General features: G+C 42.4%; 2 protein-coding genes across 6 annotated transcripts; one reads left to right on the top strand and one right to left on the bottom strand.

Moving 5' to 3' along the window:
• Window positions 1-3,564: 3,564 nt before the first annotated feature.
• On the bottom strand, window positions 3,565-5,678 carry arf6b (ADP-ribosylation factor 6b). Its single transcript, XM_015970112.3, has 2 exons — window positions 5,557-5,678; window positions 3,565-5,342 (listed from the first exon to the last, which is right to left on the bottom strand). Exon 2 carries the CDS (start codon window positions 4,712-4,714, stop codon window positions 4,187-4,189), a length of 528 nt encoding a protein of 175 aa, XP_015825598.1. The 5' UTR covers window positions 4,715-5,342; window positions 5,557-5,678; the 3' UTR covers window positions 3,565-4,186.
• Window positions 5,679-7,121: 1,443 nt separating this feature from the next.
• On the top strand, window positions 7,122-20,100 carry aspg (asparaginase homolog (S. cerevisiae)). Of its 5 annotated transcripts, none has more exons than XM_015970107.3 (18): window positions 7,122-7,646; window positions 9,469-9,592; window positions 9,790-9,825; window positions 11,646-11,757; window positions 12,348-12,473; window positions 12,551-12,634; window positions 13,061-13,187; window positions 13,267-13,379; window positions 14,819-15,004; window positions 15,074-15,187; window positions 15,267-15,386; window positions 15,749-15,844; window positions 16,205-16,368; window positions 18,425-18,511; window positions 18,877-18,976; window positions 19,057-19,122; window positions 19,194-19,241; window positions 19,840-20,100. In XM_015970107.3, the coding sequence occupies exons 1-18, from the start codon at window positions 7,319-7,321 to the stop codon at window positions 19,867-19,869; spliced, it is 2,061 nt and encodes a 686-aa protein (XP_015825593.1). In that variant the 5' UTR covers window positions 7,122-7,318; the 3' UTR covers window positions 19,870-20,100. The 5 variants fall into 5 exon arrangements, with proteins under 5 accessions (XP_015825593.1, XP_015825592.1, XP_015825594.1 ...); XM_015970106.3 differs by having other exon boundaries at window positions 19,837-20,100; XM_015970108.3 differs by lacking the exon at window positions 9,790-9,825 and having other exon boundaries at window positions 19,837-20,100.
• The last annotated feature ends 1,657 nt before the right edge of the window (window positions 20,101-21,757 follow it).

Here is a 21,757-nt window from a genome sequence, read left to right as displayed (position 1 = left end):
GTCCTTATCTGAATGTGGTGCCCTTGAGCCTGTGAGGCTGAAACGATTACTCCCCCTCAGAAGAAATGTGGAATGCTGCCGTCGCCATGGCAACTCTGTCTCCCTATCCCAGCCTGGGCGGGACTGCGACCGGTGAAGGCCGTTGAATCGTTCCAGGAGTCACTGTGCTCTCTGAACCCAACGACCTCCCTCCCCTGTCCAAACGGAGATGACGAGCGCTGCTTATCATGGCTGCATGCACTGATGTGAGGATAGTCCCCAACCCTACCTCCCCACCTAGTGGACACTTACGTTGTGTAATGTCTGAAGTCTGTTGCATTTCTGTCTGAGGTGTTTTTTGCATAGCAAAGCTGCCCTCCCTGTGGAGGGTAAATCTGAAGTGCCTTTGTTTTTCCTCCACCTGACTCAATCCTCATGTAAACCCCTCTGATCTCTATTAAGGTAGCGCAACTTGGGTTGCGAATGACCACAGTCACCAATTCTTGTCATGTGTCTATGCCTATGTATGTATTTCTGATCTCAGAATTGTGTGTACTGAAACTCTAATTTCCCTCTGGGATTAATAAAGTATCTTTGAATTTGAATTGAATTTGGCTGTGGTGGATATATTTAATCAGATTACATCAGAAACAGGCACATTTACTTTATTTCATCATTTTTGGTTAAAATTAAATAAATTGCAGTGATGCTTCTAGAAAAATTTCATATGGGGGCCAGTGAAAAGTTTGGGGGTGGCACAGCAAATTGGTCACTATTGTAACTGTCGATTCCTCACATTTGAGAAACACAAACATTTCATCAAAAATTTAAAAAGACTTATTGCCAACATCTGTCACAGAACAAAATAAGACTATCAATTTTATAGATTTCTAAAAAAAACACACATAATTCCAGTAAGAGATTAAATTCTGGATTGCAACTTTAAATAAACTATTTATTAAAATAGATTTGGTTTTTTTTTGTATTTAACATTGAGGTATTGATTACAGAAGATGGATGCAGGTTTGTGTGAACATGACTGTTATTTTATAAGGATGGGTGGTGTACTCTGAGGGGACCACGGCCCCCCTGACCAGCCCCTTGGGGCACCACTGCTCCTTCCTCTGATACTGAAACTCACACCTGAATGAAAGATGGTTGAGGCTCACTTCTGATCCTCTTTAGTCTCTGTGTGTTGCAGATACATAAACACCGCTCATCACCACACACGGACAAACTGGTTTACACTCATACAACTGTGTTAAACATCTGTAAATTCCCACGAAGGTCGGTGTGGGCATTCCCACATGATGAATTGTAACTAAAAAACTGGATATTTTAATTGTTTATGGTTGAACTTGTTGAAGTTAAGCGTGTCAGGTAGATGCACAGCTCTTCATGATAACTTTACGGTTTCCCTGGATTAGCAATTTCACCACAGCAAGCCTTCAGCTGGAGATATGACTGGAATGTGTTTTGGACCACTGCCCAGAGTACCTTGGACTCCAGGGCTGCACATTTTCGATCTTATGTGGCTTGCCTACCACAGCAGTTTGTATAAACCCTGCACTGAAACACCTGAAGTCAAAATAAGCTTGGGTCATGGCAGAGAAAAACAAAGACGCATCATGGCGATACTTATCACGACGCTCAACACCCATGACCTCAAACAGGAAACCAAACACGGCTTTATCCACTTCCGCACCTGTTTTAAACTCAGCTCTCCACGAGTTCAGGACTAATGCGCTTGAGGAGGCTGCAGAGGAATGACCGAGTTGACAGGGAGGGAGCAATTTCACAACCCAACAGGTCATTTAGTGCCCCTGAGGATAAGCAGTCATTGGACCAAAAGGTAACAAATGAAGTGTAAAGTAGGCGTTCCTTCCAGCAAAATCACCAGATAAATAAACTACCGTAATAATAGTGTTGGGCTTTGTAGAGTAAAAATGTCTGGGTTTGGCGAATTCTGCAGTGATGACCTGTAAGGGTGCGGCGGCTGAAGCGTAGGCCAGAATTAAGCCGGCAACCCCAGTCGGTTCAGTGTAATAATAGAAACCTGCAGAAGTTTGCAGAAGGAGCTCAGAGGAAACAGAGACAAATGAGTCAGACAAACCACACCCCTGAGAAGCATGATGACAGTTCAAGTTAGGTTTGGTAAGAGCGGAACACAGCCTCCTTAATGAGTCGCTGTTTTCTGAAGGTCTGCCAGTGGTCACCATAAAATAGGACTGCATCACATTAGGAAAACCTGCGATAGGCAATGACAGTGATTGATACTGCGATGACGATATTAGGGAGGGGGGGGGGGGGGTTCGATTACCAACCCCTCTTCCTGATTTCATGTAGAATTAAGCAACTTCCAGGTCAGCCTCTGTTTTGAAACCAGCCACACTGCAGATAGGTCTGTTGTCATGGGAACAGGAAGACAATATCCGTACACACTTGCACAAACAAAAGTAAGAGTTCATCAACAGTTTAGCCTCTTTTACTACCAAACGAGATGGATGGGTCTATTTCTGAGCTTCCTGAAACCCCATTCCCAAACATTTCCTGAGGGATCTCATCTCTGTCTCCTTCCTTGTTGCTAATAAAGTTGTGTTGTTTTAATGAAGATTGAAAACAAGAGCTCCCTTTGCCACAGCACACTTGTTTTATTAATGGGACGTGACTGTTTAAAGTTTATTTGCTGTAAATATTTCCCACAGAAGCTGAGTTATTGTGGTTTTGTCACCTAATCAGTCTGACCAAAACCTTCGGAGTTTTATAGACCTGAAAGCTCCAAGTCCTCTATCGGTGTGCAGTACTTATCCTAACGTATAATTCTACTCGTGTGTTATCTTTCGTGTGCTACTGCTGCTATTCTACTGTACTTGAGCTGTTGCAATAACACAATTTCCCCATTGAGGCACAAATAAAAGGTATTATCTTATCTTAATGAATTGAAGCGGATTCAGAGAGATAAGTTCAGGACGTCACAACTTCCTGCTAGCATCGATATGGCTCAAAACCAACATGCAGCATTCAAATCCAGTCCCCATCAGCTGTTTTTCAGCGCTGCCCTTTCAGTCGACATGTGGCTTTGCTCCAAGACAAGGCCGAGGCTGGACTTCCTGTTTGGGACATTTTCCCCGTCCACTGGCAAAAGGAGCTGAGGCCAGCTTTTAGACTCAAAAGTTGACTAAAAACTGATTTATCAGCTACAAGCTAAAGTGGATTCATCTTTAATTCCTGATGAAATACAATAAAACAGACATTAATTATTTAAAATTGTTTTTTTAATAATACATTACAATGACATTGTTCTGTGTACAGTTCCCCAGTCAAAACAGGAGTAAGCGCTGCACCCCAGAGTGTCGACCTCACCAGATAACGGCTCTCCCTGACTGCACCGACAGATGGACTCTGATGTAGGTAGGGTTAATGTACTTGATGTACTCATGCTACAGATATAGGCTATCATATAATGTCCCAATCACTGAGACTAACCAACCGTGAGATCAGGTTGCGATTTCAGAGCTGAATGACATTCCTTTGGAAAGATTGAGCCAACTACCCTCATTTAAAAAATGCACTTCCACAAGCATGTTTCTGTTACTGGTGGCCTATTTGTTTAATACTCAGCACAATTAGATATCAAGACATGACACAAAATGGTCAATCAGTTAACTGGATAGCCCACTTAAAAAGTTCAGAGGGGGTAACAAAACGTGTTTTTTCTTTGATGACTAATGACTGAAAAGTCGTTTTTTTCTCTCCAGATTTCACCCCCTCCTGTTTTTTGCCACAGTACTGTTAACAAAACTTCCCAAGTCCTTCGAGTAGGCTACACGACATTAAAGCGCTGACTGTTGAAGAAAAATAAGTGATCCGACTTGAACAAAGACATAACAGCTTCAGAAAATGAAGATTAAAAACTTAGAATAATATAAACTATATAAAACAGGAAGAAAATAGGCAAATGTGGTGATCTCTATAGCTTTAAACCTTAGGACCAATTGTTTCAATATTCAAGCAAGCCCCATTAATAACTGTAATTCAGGCCTGCTGCAGAACACAAGCAAACTTTAAGCCAGCAAACCCAGCTAAAGATAAATTAGTCAAGGGATAAACAAAATAAATGAAGATTATCAATTTTTCTTAACCGTACACATTTTTTGAGAAATTGTTACTTTTTTTGGATGCTTTGACCTAAAACAGTCAGCACTCATTAAGATTTGTAATTTGAGGTTAGCCACGTCAGCCCCTCATACAGTCCATCGCCCGTGGTTGCACAGGAGGGCTGAACGTACCAATTCCGATCTCTGATGCGGGTCAAACCCAGCTTCTCTTGGATTTCATGTGGCTTCATGGCGTCTGGAAGGTCTTGCTTATTGGCAAATATCAAGATGATGGCATCTCTCATCTCCCGGTCGTTAATGATGCGGTGAAGTTCTTGTCTCGCTTCGTCTATGCGATCCCTGTCTGCGCAATCCACTACAAAAATTAAGCCCTGGGTGCCTGTGTAGTAGTGTCGCCACAGCGGACGGATCTTGTCCTGGCCTCCGACATCCCAGACATTGAACTTGACGTTTTTGTAAGTGACTGTTTCCACATTGAAGCCAACTGTAGGGATTGTGGTCACAGACTGTCCCAGTTTCAGTTTGTAAAGGATTGTTGTTTTCCCAGCAGCATCCAGTCCAAGCATCAATATTCTCATCTCCTTGTTGCCAAAGATCTTTGAGAGCATTTTCCCCATTTTGAACTCTTGGGCATAAATATTTTGTTCCAAAGGGGAAAAAAAAAGTCTGATAATGTATTTGTAGGTGTTTGATTTCAGTATTGGTGAAAGCGTGAATAAAAAAAAAGGGATATTTGGGCCAAAAATCAAAAACACATATTCAAACCTAAAAAGGATTACTATAGTTTTCCGGGAAGCCTGTCAGGATCCTTTTGAGCGCAAAAACATTAAAGTTCAGATGATCAAACCTCTGCGTGAGCCTACAAACAGCATGACACAGTGGGACTAGGAACTTGGCAGCAGCAGTTGCAGGCTAGTCATTGTCTTTAAAACTAAACAAAAATAAAGTTATTTGGGACAAACACTGGCCGTGGGACAGAGATATTCAGCGTGTGTTAAGAGGCCCTCCAAAAAAGCCGCGATGCTGAAGGTGATTTTCTCCTGGTGTTAGTTGTATGAGGCGGTTCTCCTCACCGGGTGCGCCCTTGTTCAGTACACTGCTGCCTGGGGAGAAACTGCCGCTATATGCGGCTTCTTCAAAGGAGGTCGCGACGGGCGGTCACACCGCGCTCAAAGGGACGATTACGGTAGAAACAAATCCCAGTGACTCGGTTAGAAAAGGCCCACTCAGGAAACTCTGGTCGCACTGAAAAGAGATTTAGGGGGAGGGTCAGACATGAAAAATTAGCCAGCTATCGCTCGTGGCTGTTAGTCAGCTAGCATTAGCTAAGCTAACTAGCGATAGCCAGTTAGCTGCAGTAAACTACTGAAATGAAAACATCAAAACACGCATCGGTGACACATTGCCCAGTATACAGTTGCATATTTCATACTGGTTTGTGCAAAGGTACGGTATTTACCCGTTTATTTCCCTCCAGACTCGATAAATTTACTCAGCTCTTGTCTTCCTTCTTTAACTGGAGCTGGCCGCACTCCTGCTACACCGGAAAGGTGTGGAACTGCATCAACAGCCACTTCCTCTCGTCTGCTCCATTAAACTGGTTCCGTCTTTTGGCAGGCCGTTGTATAACATAATCAAACTGCACACATTTTAACTTGCTTTCATCTTCACCTGTCAGCAAAACAAACAAATAAACAAATAAATAAATTCTCAACTGCGAGTGGGAAAATGTTATATAGCAATCAATTATTTTCTTTGCTTTGGCTTTCGTTAAACATTTATTGGTTAGACAGGAACCAAAACGTAATTTATTCTAGTTCAGTAATTAAAAAAATGTTTTCCACGAATTCACAGTCAATAGATGTTGGATGCCATCTTAGGTCGTTTGTATTATATTCATTAGCTCTCGAGCAAATTAAACCAAGAGCAACAATTGTGAGGCTATAATTAAATCAACTTACATTTCAGATATTTACAAATATACGTATTTTTTTATTTGCCCTTTATTGTCTAATTCAAACTGTATTAAAAATAAATGTAAAGAATTTATTAGATGGTAGAAAAATGGTAGACAATTTGTTTTCTATTGCTAAATGTTTTAATTTGGAAAAGTTATATCTTCATGGAAAACTTCATGTATGGTAAGACAACTAGACAACTAGTTATTTCTTCCTCGTCTAATTCACATTTTTGATTGCAATAACAATATTACTCAAAATGAACATATTCTTAGGACAAAGTTTGTCATTACCTTCATTCCCACAGCTCAGTTCTCTTAACCTCAAAATCTAGACCAACCAAAGAAGCAGCAAAAATAATTTGATTCCAGGTTAGTATAGAAACACTCCATTGTAGCCTCAGCAGGTCTACCACTGGCCCGAACACTTTTGTATCTTGTCAATCACAACACTCTATGTTTGTTGTGCGGGCTTAGCGCCAGAGCTGTGACAAAGAAAATTTACAAAGATGGTGTTGGCTCTTGGACTGAACCTGGTTTTGTAATAATCTACTGAGGTTTTTATAAACACCTTTAAATCAAATGGAACAGATGTGTATTATCTACAGATTGAACTCCAAAACACAACACGAAAAATAATCTTGAATAAGCAAAATAATTTTTTTTATTCTAATAAAAAAAACGAATTATCACAAGAATAAAAAAAACACTAATTCAGACATGGATTCCTTTGACAAAAAATGGGAAAGACGCACTTGTTGTCCTATACAGCTGAAAACCTTACCCACATGAAACATTTTTGATGTATGCACATTTTTCACTTAGACCAGGAAACATTGATTCAAATTATCTGGAAGTATTAACCAATTTTACAATTGAAAGTTTAAAAAGCCATTTATACATTTGCGATTTTTTTCATCTGAAAATTATTTTGTAACAATTTTAATTGTAAAATCCCTAAAATAAGTTTACAGAACACAAGAAAGCTTGGACTATCAGGAATTTTGTCTTGGATAAATGTTAGAATGGCTTGCTACACTTGAACTCCAGCACCGAGCCACGCCTTCATTTGGTGACGTCAGAGAAAACGTGTCTCCTTCAAAAATTTTAAGGGCAAAACTTGAGGTGATTAGGATGCGCGTGTTTCAGGCGATGGTTTCAGGGGAAGAGCTAGAAATTAAAATATGACAACATTAATAGTCACACTTCTGGTGAAAGCCTCAACCCACGCAAGCTGCTTTGTGTATAAACGGGGAGACATTGTATGAGGCAGGGCGCTGAGAGCTCATCCAGACCACCGTATTCTCATCCCTTCAAGGAACAAACACCTCTTCAAGGCACCATGGCGGACTCCAACTGCGACTCCCCGAGCTCCCTGGGCCGAGCTCTGTCTCAAACTTCCCTTCAGCAGATCGAGTTTAATGATATTTCTCCGACAGCCACCCTCCAGAGACACCCGAGCCGAATGAGAAGGCTGTCAAAGTGCAGCTCCGTCGAGAACGGTGAGCTACTGACTTCACCTTACGCCGACGAGTCCCGAGTGCTGGTCATCAACACCGGGGGAACCATCGGGATGACGCTGCACGATAACGGTATGTTCAGCTAACGGTGCTATTTTAGTGCACTAGACCCTGGGGCGTTCAGGAAGCGTCCGGTGTTGCGTTCAGGTGCTTGTTCAGAACATGTCTCCTCTCAACAACACGAGGCTTGGATTAAGTTTTGCGTGACAGTCACGTAAAAATAGCTTGCGGATCAGCTTAACGCAACTGGTCATAACAGGGTTGGTGCGCCATGGTGTAGCACGCAGGAGCACGTTAAAAAATAAAATAATAGTGTAACTCTGAGCAGAAATAATTTAATATTTATTGAATAAAACTCTATTCATAAATAAGATTTCATGCATTAGTATGCATCACAAATTGCTACACATAGGGCAAACAAAATTAATGCAAACAAAATAAAAAGTTGCTCCTTGTATGGAGAGAGTCCATCTACTTCCGGTCAATTGGTATGCCAAAATCCCCCCAAAATGAATGGGAGTCTATGGCTCGATAATAGTTGAGTTATTTTCTGATCCGTTTGGTATGTGACGTGTGACTTTCAAATACATGTTCTGGTGGCAAAAGTAACTTTAGGTTTTTGTGTGAAAACACGTAAAGAACTCTTAATAATTGTCTCAAACAATACATCATCAAATCAGACAAGAAGAAAAATGTCAGTGAGTTTAGCGAGCTTCACATCCTTCTTCCAGAATGAAAGGAGGGACATTAAACATGGAGAAAACCACTTTAAATCTGGCCATGTGGACAGTACCAGCTGCACCGGGGGAGAAAAGATTCTGCTGTGATGTCATACATGTGACGTCTGATTTGTAGTTTAAATTAAGTATTTTTTACAAGCAAGCAAACCTCAAATTATGGGACAGACATAGTCTGAATACTTATTTATCATTTAAATTGAAGTACAACATATGTGTGATTCAGGGCATAAGGCCACAAAATAACCTTTATAGCTCCGCGCCGTTCGCCTACATTATTATTGTTTTTTACAGTCGGGACCCGTGAGCCGATCGGAAGGGGATGAGACTAAATCTCCTTATAGGTGAAACGTCATCCTTCATTGAATAACCAGATGTTGACCTGTGGAATTACACAACACCCGGGGATACAAAATAACATTCAAAGGTCCTGTAAGATTTAACCAGCTCACAATGATCTGTAAAGTGTTGGATTATCCAAGAATCAAGAAAATAGTTAATTTATTGTAGCGTATCATGAAATTAGGAGTGGTTAAACTTATTTATTTCGTACGTCTAAATGGAGCTCTTCCTCACAAATAGTAAAACAACATTTCTCCCTACAGGAATACTTTTCTAGACGCACATTAATGCACAGATATCTCACTCCAAAAATGTCTAAAAATTATTGCAGAAAATATGTAAATGTAACCTGAAAGACCTGCAAACATCTGTTTAAGGTGTACTACTTTAAAATATAGCTGCAAAGTCTTTCTGATTAGGTGCAAAAATACATAAATTAGGTGTTATAGATCCCTCAAACGCTGCTCATCTGCATCATCACGCGTTAAAAGGAAGGTACTCTGGTTTTGGAGTGTGCATATTACTCCACCACCTCATTACATTTGCCACAGAGACTTGTACAGTTGCATATAAATAAACAAACCACTTTTTTAGGAAATGATTGTAGGTTGATCACATATTCATAAAAAAACAAATATCTGGATGTGTCGTGCAGGTAAGAGTCCTGATTTAAAATACATGTTTAACGATGTAATACCTTAGATTGACCTCTAGGGGTCAGTAGGAGGCTGATATTGTTGTGCTGCTGAGACAAAAGCAGATCTGTTGGTTATCACTATAAAGAACAAATTCTATATTTATTTTTGAACCCACAGTTCTTGCCCCAGAAGCCAACGCTCTGGTGCAACGCCTACGCAAGCTGCCCATCCTCCACGATGACCTCTACGCCCAGCAGACCCGCTTGCACGAGTACTACGGACACGAGACCCTGGTTCTGCCGTAAGTGCTTCCAGGCGTCCCGTCGTCACTCTGAAATGTTGTTCTAAAAAAAAATTAGCTCTCTGGATTTGACATAAAGTTACGTTTTTATTTACTTATGTGAGGGTGATGGTTTTATCCAGATCCTAACTCTTGATCATCGATGATTGAACTGAAACCGCTTTGATGAGTCTCAGCAGCACTTGTGTCTTTAACAGAAAGTCGACGCCCCATCACGAGCTCCAGTTTCCCCGGTGCCGTTCGAACTGGTAGCATGTCGTGTGCTGCGCTTTTCTTCTGCTGCATGTTTGCGTCTGCGGCGCCCTCTTTTCCAGTTGTCAGGGTGTGCTCGGCTCGCCAGAGAGGAAGTGCATGCCGAGTGGCCTTTTGGCAGTTAGACAAACTGTTGAATGGAATGATTTCGTGTCCTTTACTCCCCGGCGTGTGCTCATGTGTGCTGTTTACTCAGCAGGCCCGCTGCTTTGATGCGTGAGATAATTACCCAGACTGAGATAGTCTAACGTTACTCTTTTCAGTTTGGGGAAAAAACGAGGATAACGGCATGAGCTGCTGAACAGGAACTGGACTCTTTAACTCAACATTTTTTATTTATTATACTAAACACAGAATGTTCTACCTGCTGCTGTGACGGAGGAACCTCTTCATTTTCTGGTTTGAAACCTTTCATTCCAAACCTTCCTGCTCATTTTTTTTCTTTTCTATATAAACTTAAGCAGGATTATTAGCATATTTGCTGATTTATTAAAAAGCTTTATTCGATATTCTCTCCAAGTTCAATCTTATTCACACCTATATTTAAACTTTTAGCCATCCCAGCTGTATGTAGTATTGTTCCACCTTAGGTCACGTGGTCAGACTGATGAATAATTCTTGATTTAAATAGTTCTTGAGCTCCAGGGTTAGCAGTAGCACATGTCACAAGGTTGTGATTGGACTAGAGGACCCCTCTGGAAGTCCTGCTCCTTCCAGCTCCATGATAGGAGAGGGTCCCACTCTGCTTCCTTCAAAGAGATGAAAGGAAAATCTCCTCATCTCTGCCGAGTCTGAGTTTAATCCAATTTAAAAGTGAAAGGAAGACTTTCTTCTCTGATTAACGCTGATGGAAACCCTCGGGTCTTGTCTTTATTCTGATGTTCCTGTCATCGCGGCTCGGCCCTAAAGTTCCAGGGATGTGCTACGAAGTAAAGGACCAGATTCTAGAATGCCTGCATGACGCCACATCTGAATAATTTTTTTTTACGTGTGTAAAAACTGGTTTTGGCAGCTTGTTGAGACAAAAGGCCCGTCTCAAGACACTTTGTTTTACCTCACAGACTCATTTTTTTTATCTCGCGTCTCATTTTTTAACCAGAAAATGTTCTAATTTCTCTTTAATTATAGATAACTGTCAAAATACTTTGTTTTACTTCATGAAAGCAGGTTTCTAATAACCATTTAACACTAATGATTGGAACTGTTTAACATGTTGAGTGAATGCATCTGCACAAACTAACCCCTATTTAAAAAATATATAGTCTACTTAAAGTGACAGTGTGTATTTTTCCTGGCGATAGGGGCAGTAGATCCCCAAATTGTTGAACGCAAACTGTATTTTTGTGTTTGTGTAAGACCTTACCAACGGATGCCCATTAGGGTCAAAAAACCCCGGGGAGTGCAAACTTTAGCAAAACAACAAGCACATCAGACTTCCTTTCATCACTGGCAACGAGTGAAGAGTTAAATGAGTAAAACAACATTTAAAAATGACGAAAGTTTTGTAACCATTTCTTACAAATAAGTAAATGCATTTTGTCCTCATGGGCTCCTGTAGAAGGAAACATGGCGTCTAATATGGCGTCGCCCAGAGACTTAGACCTGCTCCCATGTATTTTAGACCTGATTTTTATGGTCATGTGTTACAAAGCCACCAATACTTTTCAACAACTGGGCATCATTTAATTCATTTTCAACAACGTTTTGATGGATTTTTCCAGAAATTAATGGTAAAAACTACACATTGTCTCTTTAAACAATTAGACTTTTGTAAATATGACGTTTTGCATGTGTTTTCCAGACTCAGTAAACTGAACACGAGAATCATCTACACCATTCAGGAGTACAGTCCTTTACTGGATTCTTCCAATATGACCACGGACGACTGGGGCCGATTCGGTAAAGACATCGAGGTACTCATGTCGTTTTTAGCTCTTTAAATGGGACAAATCATACAAAGCTCACCTTTTATGTCTTTTTGTGCTGCTGTGTGGGTAACAACTGCCTCTATAAACACTCCAAACATGAATAAAAGCCACACATCTGTTTTCTGTCCATGTTTGGTTTTAGGAGTTATGTGTCTACAACAAGTCATTTCAGAAAATTCCCGTTTGTGACATCGCAAACGGGGAAATTAAAATAGAACCTCCTCTCATGTGCAAAAGCAAGTTGCTGCGGAGGAGCAGCAGCTCTAATACGAACCCTCCCAGATGTTGTAGCTTCTCAGCTTATAGTAGCCTGAGTAGGGCATGGGTGGGCGTGGCCAGCTCCAGCATGTTTTTTTAAAGTGACAGAGCCCTGAAAAGGCTCATTATGGAAGGTACTGAAACCGTCAAGAATAAAACTGCTGAGATCTCTTCATTTGAGAGGGAAAGGACTTCATAAACGTGCTGTGTATCAACCATAGAACCATTCTGTCCTCTTTTAAACAGCAGACATGAAGCTTATTGATGGCAGCTCACGTTAAAATGATCGGTATGGTTTTTTTTTCATCTGATTCCAGAAAAACTATGAAAACTACGATGGTTTTGTGATCCTTCACGGCACCGATACCATGGCGTACACAGCCTCCGCTTTGTCCTTCATGTGTGAGAATCTGGGAAAGCCGATCATTCTCACCGGCTCCCAGGTAGGAGCTGCGCTTTTCGCCGGGGATCTAACCCGCTTCACATGGCAGAACTTTAAGGGGGAATGTTCTATGTCAAGGTGCCGATCTACGAGCTGAGGAATGATGGCAGAGACAACCTGCTGGGGGCGCTGCTGATTGCTGGACAGTTTGTCATTCCTGAGGTAAAATAAGACTCCCAGCAAGGAATCATCGCCTTTTTTTTGTCTTTGGCTTTTGAAATATTGAAATGACTAGAAATGAGTTTAAATGAGCTGATGTTTGGAGGCGATACGACCTGTTGAGCAGGGACGGGTGTGGAACGGTCCAATGACCGCAGAGTGTTTCGCAACTCCAAACGCCAGCTAACAGAACAGGAATGACTCTCAGCACGGCCTGTTTAGTCAGTTACGTCATTAGGAGCAGGGCCGCTCAACCAGACCTCAGATCAGCTTTATTAATTAAAATAACCTGATTTTAAATGGATTCTGCTCATAAAAGATGGGCGCCGTTTACACGAATCAGCTGTTTATGTTTTGGGGGCAATTGTTTGATGAAATCTTTGCTCCTAAGTCTACACAAGACCAAATAAAACCTCTCTGTGATTTCAGGTATGCTTGTATTTCTACAACAAGCTCTACAGAGGAAACCGCGTCACCAAGGTGGATGCTGGGAGCTTTAACGCCTTCTCCTCTCCCAACTTGGCTCCACTGGCCACCGCTGAAGTGGACATCAAGAGTTAGTCACAGACGAAACACTTCAGCTGATATTTGAGGGTTTTTTGTGTCTGAAATGTGTGTTTGTCGTTTCTCTGTAGTTAACTGGGATACGGTGTGGAGAGCAAACACCACCGCCAAGTTTCAGGTCCGAACCGAGCTGAACCGTAACGTGGGTCTGCTCCGGCTCTTCCCGGGAATCACTGCTTCTACTGTAAGATTCCATTTCTGTCGTGTCCTGGAAGCACTTTTTTACTTTTATTAGTTATTAGTAAAAAAAAAAAAACGATTTTCGTTTCAAGAAAATAAAGTTTAAACCCTTTTTACGCCTCGAGGAGCAACTGGGCAGGAATGTTGGAACAACTCAACTCAACTCAATTTTATTTATAAATCGCGCCTTACAGGCAAAAAGATGCCACCAAGGCGCTACACTGATCAAATAAAAACATAAAACATTAAGTCCAGAAAATAAAACCATTGTATCACACGATACAGATAAAAAATACAATGAGTAAAATCGCTATAAGTAAAACAATAAAACTAGTTAGAAAGGTCATAAAAATATGTTTTTAGCCTTGCCTTAAAAACCGCAACAGAGGTGGAGGCCCTTATGCTCAGAGGAAGCTTGTTCCAAAGCTTAGGACCTGCCACAGCAAAGGCCCTATCACCACGCGTCTTTAGACGTGTTCTTGGGACCGAGAGGAGCATGAGGTTCTCCGAGCGGAGTGACCGTGAAGGGGTGTATGGTTGAAGTAGTGACACCAAGTAAGGAGGGGCCAAACCATTTAACGTTTTAAAAACTAGTAAAAGTATTTTAAAATGAATCCTAACATCAACGGGCAGCCAGTGAAGCGCAGCCAGGACAGGAGTAATGTGGTCAAACTTGCGCCTGCCCTCTAAAGATCTGGCAGCAGCATTCTGGACCATTTGCAACCTGGCTATTGAGCCCTTGCTCACACCGAATAGAACAGAGTTGCAGTAGTCCAATGACACCGTAATAAAAGCATGGACTACCGTCTCAAGATCATGACGTGACAAAAACGGTTTGATCAAACAGTTTGTTTTTCTGTTAAACTGTAATGAAATGTACCCGGCTTGCTGGTTCCTTCCTGCTATGGAAGCTGCTGCTAAAGCTCTAGCCGGAGAACGATGAGATGACGTTATGGAGTGTGTCGAATCACCCCGTAAAAGGGAAGGCCGGGCTCAGATACTGTAGCAAAGGCTGCTGGGAGGTTTTACTTTACTGCCCCAATCTGCTCCCGCCGCCCGGCTCTGCCGTCACGACTTTCCTACGGCCTTTACGAGGCGCGGCTGTGACGTTGGAGATTTGTGTCCCACCTTTCTAATTACACCCCAAATACTGACTTAACCTGGCTGGAACTTTAAATGTCACCTTCCCCTTGTAGCTTAGCTCGCTAAGTGGCTTTATGCTAGCTAATGGCTTCAGATTAATAGCTCTCTGCTGCTCTGGTTATATTCTGTGGTTAATGATGCGGTATGGGGGGGGGGGGGTAAGATACTGGTCTCTGAGATGGCACCAGATGGGCAGAAATGAATAGGAGTAGAAAGCCCTGCAGTAAAAATAATACAGGATACTAATGTCTGTTTGTTTTTTACGTGTGCAAACATTTGAGCTGTTTTGAACCCCTCCAGGTCAGGGCTTTCCTGCAGCCGCCCATGCAGGGCGTTGTCCTGGAGACCTACGGGAGCGGCAACGGCCCGGATAACCGTCCGGATTTGTTGGATGAGCTGAAGGCGGCTACGGATGCTGGTGTCATCATTATGAACTGCACTCAGTGTCTGAGGGGGACCGTCTCTGCGTCCTACGCCACCGGCATGGTCGGGGACGCGTCTCATCTTCAGTCAGATGATGTTGGAGAAGGAGTCTGATTGTGTTTTATTTTTCAGGTGTTGATGGATGCAGGTCTGATAGCAGGTGGTGACATGACTCCTGAGGCTGCTCTGTCGAAGCTGTCCTACGTTTTAGCCAAGAGCGAACTCGGTCTGGATGCTAAGAAAAAGGTTTTAATCACTTGAGACTGTTTTCTGTTTAATAACGAGCCGATCAGAGATGTTTAGCCGAGGATTTGTTTGCGTCCAGATGATGGCTGAGAACCTGCGGGGAGAAATGAGCGCCAACCTGGAAGGAGCCAAGCTGAGTCTGAGCGACAGCCGGTTCATCCAGGTCATCGCCAAGTCCCTGAGCATCAGCTGCAAGGAGGTGAGCGCACCGTGCTTCAAACTGGATTTCCAACAAACCAGTTGCTGTTTTTTCTTTCCAGTGATTGATGACCAAACGGTAAACGTACAAGTTCAGACTTTTCTTTTTGCTTTTGTAGTCCTCAGTGTTGCTCAGTTTATCTTCATGTGTGGAGTAAACTTACCCGAGCTGCTACAGGTGACCGATTCAGGGATGATTCACTCTGACCAGTCCCAGCTCGCTTCCAACCACTAAAGGGAAAACAATAGAACAAGCAGGGTCAGGTTAAGCTAACTGTTGCAGGACAAAACTTCAGAAAAAGGCTTTGAGACGTTTCAGCCAGATCGCATATTTGACTTGTGAAATTCTGCGGTTTTTTAAAGGAGCTGGAAGCCATTCGGGATGTTCTGACTCCTCCGCTGGCCTGTGCTGCCGCCAAGATCGGAGACATCGATGCCTTGGAAGCTCTGAAGGAAATGGTATGCATCCCTGTCATGGTCATGAATACAGAAGAGATGTAAAATGTTAGCCTTGAAAGGTTGATGACACTTTAGCCAGCAGTCAGCCTGTTGGTTTGTGAGGTCACCGTAGGTCGTTGAACCAATAATCCGCCCTGAAATCTCAGGGTCTTTCTGTTTTTGAGGCAAACCAAACAGCTCCTCAGCTGGAATAAACTCACTGTTTTGTTTGTTTTAGATAATAAAATGCTGATTTCTGGGGTGTTTTCTCCATTTTTAGTTTCTAATATTTAATATTTTACATTTAGAGACATTATTAACCACCCAGATGAGATAATAAATGATGCTTTTTAGGATGTTTTAACTTTGTGTGTGTTACAGGGCAGTAACTTGTGTCTGGGTGACTTTGATGGACGCACACCTCTACACGTCGCTGCATGTGAGGGCCACTTCAGAGCAGTCGAGTACCTGCTGGGTCACGGAGCTTCGGTCCACGCTAAGGATCGCTACGGCGACACGCCTCTATGCAACGCTGTGCGCTTCCGGTGAGATACAAAAGAGCTGCAGGTCGTTTAAAGTGATCTTGTGGTTTATGAAGCTGCAGACATTCAGAATCCTCATCTTGGCTATTAGCAGAACTTATTGTTTCACAGACGTCTGGGTGAAAATATGCCGCTAATAGCTGCAACAGAACAGATTTCATTAAACGAGCGGCTGGGAGGCAGGAAATTCAGCTCTGCTCAGATGAAGAAGAGGGAGAATCGGCTGCATCGGGGTAGACTGAAACCACCATGATGTTTAAAGGGCAGCAGTAATTACAAACTAATCAGGTTAATTGTGATCTGACAGGTTTAGACGGTGTTTAGTCGACGACTCGGCGGGGAATCGCCGCTTTTAAAGTTTCTGTCATGCTGCGATGAGCCTATGGGGGAGGGGTGGGGGCAGGAATGTGTCACGGCTGTACCAAGTGGCTGTTGTCTCACTTTAACGGTTGGCACTGCAAGTGTGGACTTGTTTCCTTTGTGATGGTGGAGCGATGCTTCGGAACATGAACACCTGCAGATCCAGAACTCCTCCCGTGGAATCCCACACGGCGCGCTCCGACACCACCTTTGATTCCTTCGTTAGGATTGAACCAAGAGTCCGGCTAGAACCGAGTTCTGGACCTCTGATGTCACCAAACATTTTTAACCCCAACAGCACCACATCCTTATAAGGAGCGGCAGGAAGACGTGGAAAGAAAACAATTAAGAGGAGTGTCTTCTGAACCAGTCCTACCAGTTAGCTCCCAGTTTCTCAGGCGGAAGACACTCACTCTTTAGTCCTCTGCAGTTCCTCTGTGTCCTTTCAGTAGTTTCTAGGAATGTTGCTTAACATACTATAAACAATAACTGGCCCTAAAGCGCAGATGCAAGGATTTATTTTATTTGTAATTGCGCTGCTTCATGAACAGCTTTAGATGTGTGGTTGAACCTGAATATCCTGTCATTGTGGAGGACGAGGAAACACGCTGGGACTTGTCAGATAACAAGGTCTAAGTCAGAGAAAGTCAAAATAAAATGAAGGTTTAATTTTGAATAAAATCTACATTTTCAGAAACAGGATTTAAATGTCTGGATGTAACAGGTATCTGAATCCTACATTCAAGGGAAACGTAGTTGGAAAGGGTTTGAGTATTTAAAGATGTGAGAAGGACTAAAAAAAACCAGTCAGGTTACGTTTAAGGGTTAAACACGAGGCAATGAGTGAGCTGCAATGTTAATAGTCAGAGGTGTAGTGGTCATAAAAATCAGATGGCTCCAAGGTTTCATTTCAAATCTGAGTTTCTGTGAAAGCTCTGTTGGTCTAGATCAGTGGTTCCCAAACACGTGACCCCAGACTTCTCTGATTTGATAAAAGAAATGTGCTTGAATCCATTTATGACATTTTAGTTGTGTTTTTGTCACAATGATGCTACAAATACAGCTTCAGCAATTGTTTTTTTAATTTTGTTTCTGGAAGTCGTCTCCAGACCCCCTGTGTACTTTGTGGTGACCCAAATTGGGGTTGTGACCCTTACGTTGGGGACCACTGGTCTAGATGACTCAACATGATGCTAATCTTTTAAAATTTTCAAGATGGAGTTGAAACATTGTTTTAGTACGAAACTAAAAAGTTGAAAGCAGAGGTTTGGTCATGAAGGAGTTTTGGAGCATCAGCTAAACACGGAGGTGGGAGGGTAATGGTATGGAGTTGTGCTAAAGCGCTGCTGCTCCTAGATTAAATCTAAGAAATCTCACAGAAGAAGAATGTTCTGAGATGATGATGCTCGAAAACAAACTGTCAACAGCAACACATGTCCTGGAGGAAAAAGGAAAATACCTTAAAGTACGACATGAAGTGGTATGCTGTCAGACTTGAAGTGAAGAAAAGATCTTTTAGACATTTTAAACACGTTTAGCCCAAAATAAAGGATTTGAAGCACCGAGGCTTAAGATTAGAGATGTTGGTGTTTTGGTGCTAAGATGATCATCGGTGCTCTGACTTCAGCTCAGGTAAACTTCCACGTCATTTCTGTTTTAAAACCCCTTTTTTTTCTTTTTTTTTTTTTTACAAATTTAGACAAAAAGATGTGGTGAAGCTGCTGAGGAAGACCGGTGCTCACTTCTCCAGGGACCAGATGGAGGAAGCAGGAACTGAACTGTGCAGGTCAGACGAACAAAGAAACGCCTCTTTACCCTAAGCACAGAGTCTGAACCATCCACACTGACCCGTCCCGCATAGCGAAGACAACACAGGTCCGGCCAGTTCTCCCAACTGTTAAACAAACTGTAGGAATGCTCCCCAGCAGCATAGCTCTGGATCTGATCAGTACCCGACACCCACTTGCCCCTGCTTTCCATCCTCAAGAGACACCCACGAGGTTTTGGCGAGACAGTTCTGAGTTGTGTTTGTGAAGATGAAGTAAAACACACCTTTATATCATGCAATCTGTTCTTCTGGTTCCATGTTTCCTTCATCCAGAGTCTGATCCAAGCTCGTTTAAATGTATGAATGTGGTTTTTGTGTGTTAGCCTGGCAGCCAGCGGGGACATCGAGGGCCTGGAGATCTGGAGCCTCGCCGGAGCAGATCTGAGTAAACCAGGCTATGACGGGAAGACGGCGATACAAGTGGTGCGGTTTCAGGAAGATTTCATCTTCAACACCACCGCTCAGTTCCCAAAATCACACCTCTGATTCTTTCTGTGTCCCAGGCCGAAGCTGCGGGAAGAAATCCGGTTGTGGCTTTTTTGGTGAAACTGAAGCGCAGTAAATCCATGGTAATGAGTCTCCCGCCCGTTTAGACCGGGCTTCATTCTGTCTCTTAATTATCTGTCTCGTTCACTTTCAGACAGGTTTTGGTGAATTTAGTGAGTGTGATGAATATGGTGATGAGGAGGTAAATGAGTCCCCTGAGCATGAGCTTTACTTTGGGAATGTTGTCCTCCATCCTCTCCAAAAGACAGAAACTCTAAACTCCCTAAAAATGTGGGTTTTATTACTGAAACGTATTTAAAATGGTTATTTGGACATTAAAATGGCAAAAAGACCAACTAACCGTTATTTAAAACAGCAGTTAGGATGGATTCAGCAGCGTTATGCACCTGGAGTTTGCTGTGCTTCTTTTCATGTGTTCTGGTGGATTTTTATGTATTAGTCCCTCAATCTGCCTCTTGTTCATAAACTCGACCCCTGATGAGTTTTAAATTCAAATCACTGCTTCGTTTTACAGCCCAGAAATGAAATTAACAAGAAAAACTTCAGGCAGTGATGTTATTCTTCATGTGACTCAGATTCTGCTTGAATGTGATTTCACAGTTTCTGATGACTCATCTGTCAGTTTTAAACCAATCTAATCGTTTAAAATGAACGTGAGTTGGAGCAGGACTAGCCGAACGCACACCAGACTAACGTGCATGTGTGTGACTGTGTGTGTGTGTGAACGCCATCTTTCCCAGTGTTGCCTGATAACCTGTTGTTTGTTTTTTCTAAAGCAGATGCTGGACTTCAGCGCCTTCCCGATGTGAGCCACCCCGTCATGCAGAAACCCGTCCCACAAAGCCGTCCTCCACACACACACACACACACACACACATGCGTCCAGCATCATTTTTACTTCAACCTGTTTTAAAATCTGCACAAATACTTTTAAAATCAACACTTTTTTTCCTTCCAAACAGGTTTTTATCATGTGTTTTTTCTGCTTAAGTTGGACATGAACCTTGTGTATATGTGTATATAAGTGTGTGTGTGTGTGTTTGCAGAAAAATATGTCAGCGTTGATTTTTTTGAATCAAATGTTCAGATTATTTCGTTTGAACAGCAAATGAACAATCAGGAAGTTTTGACACTAAGAACACGTTTGGACTGAAAACTGCTGCTTTTCTGTTTTTAGAGGAAAATGAGAACGTTGTTTAAGACGACGGTGTATATTCACAGATTTTATTTTTGTGAGACTGTATTAAAGTATTTTTTTCACGAGTGTAATCCACCTGAACCGAAAACATCAGAATACGGCCGATGAAGCTGAGGTCTAACCCCCACCCCCCCACGTTACCTCTGCGACTCATCCAGCCTGTTTCTTGTTCGGATCGTCGAACTGGAAGCGTCGCATAACTTGCACTTTGAAACAGAAAGGGGAAGTCCAGACTGTTGTGTGAGATGAATCCAGATTTAAGGCAGTTTGTGTTTAATTATCGTTTCATCTGTTGCATCAGGTTACATCGTTTTGTTAGATGTTTTCAGTCCAATGCTGCTATGCTTTTTCCATGTATAATTTACCTTTTTGAAGCTTTTCAGCTGTCGTGATGTGAAATATGTCACCACTGATGTACCCCCCCCCCAAAAAAAAGTAAAATGTGTGGAAGTGAATTCTGCTGAGCAGAAATAAATCTTTAAAATTATTAATTTCGTCTTGTGTTTCCTGCTCTTTTGCACTATTAATCCTTAAATATAACATGTTTTATTATTTAGCTTTATTCTTTCCAGTTCTGGACACTCATAAAAAACAAAGTCACTGAAGAGTGCACGATAAATCCCATTTGAGTCATAAATCACAGAAACTGTCATGTGACTCCTCAGCCTACACTTGCAGGCATCTGCTACTTTTGTCTCGAGGGTGGTTGTCCTGTCCCGCTCCTCGCTGGAGGAACCCAGCTCATCCGGTCGGACCAGCATGGGCCTCATTCTTCCCTGAATGAGAGGCTTGTATGAACCTAGTCTCTTAACTATAAAAGCCACTTTTCGCTGCTCAGTCACACAGTCTTGGCAGGGATGACACCCAGGAGCACAACTGCAAGGAAACAAAGCAGGTAAAACCCTAAATAAACCCTCGGCCGCTCATTCTGCCTGTTTCTTATTCCCTGATTTTTGTGGATTTACACTGATTGTGCTTTAATGGACAGATTTTCATAGATACTGATTGCAGCTGGTTTTTCTCTCTTTTACCAGAGCGGGACTTTAGAGGATGTGTCTTTGAGAGGACAGAGTGCTCAGTCTTTCTGATTAAGTGGTTCTCAACAGTTCAACAGTTCTTTGAGAAAATTGTGAAATGTTTAGGACCACTTGAGCAGTCGGACAAATGCTGCAAACGTCGGAGAGCGCTGAAGACGTGTTCCTGCCTCCTTTATGCCGTCGTTGCCTCATCATGCTGCAACCACACCTGCTGTTGCAGGGAGCTTTAAAAATCTTTATACCTCAGTAAATGTATCCTGCAGGAACACAGACAAGAGTTCCGCCTGCTCTGCTGCTGCATAACGCTCGTTTTTTCCCCACAGCTTTTCTGTACCATTCAGAGGTGCTGATTAAAACAAGTCAATAAAGATCCATTTGTCTGTGATGGGTCTGTGGGGGGTGATGGACCTGTCTGCAGGGATGGTCACTGCCCAAAGTAATGAAAATGGGTTTTATGGTCCA

The sequence above is a fragment of the Nothobranchius furzeri genome, chromosome 18, assembly GCF_043380555.1.
Source record: "Nothobranchius furzeri strain GRZ-AD chromosome 18, NfurGRZ-RIMD1, whole genome shotgun sequence".
Lineage (NCBI taxonomy): Eukaryota > Metazoa > Chordata > Actinopteri > Cyprinodontiformes > Nothobranchiidae > Nothobranchius > Nothobranchius furzeri.
Note: the sequence above shows the minus strand (reverse complement) of the source record. Positions and strands in the feature narration are given on the sequence as shown.

Bases quoted from the DNA above. Each gene is read 5' to 3' on its own strand.
- arf6b (XM_015970112.3), bottom strand. From the start codon at position 4,714: ATGGGGAAAATGCTCTCAAAGATCTTTGGCAACAAGGAGATGAGAATA.
- aspg (XM_015970106.3), top strand. From the start codon at position 7,319: ATGAGGCAGGGCGCTGAGAGCTCATCCAGACCACCGTATTCTCATCCC. The intron at 15,188-15,266 runs GTTTTAATCACT...GTTTGCGTCCAG, and splicing joins GTCTGGATGCTAAGAAAAAG to ATGATGGCTGAGAACCTGCG. The intron at 15,845-16,204 runs GTATGCATCCCT...TGTGTGTTACAG, and splicing joins TGGAAGCTCTGAAGGAAATG to GGCAGTAACTTGTGTCTGGG.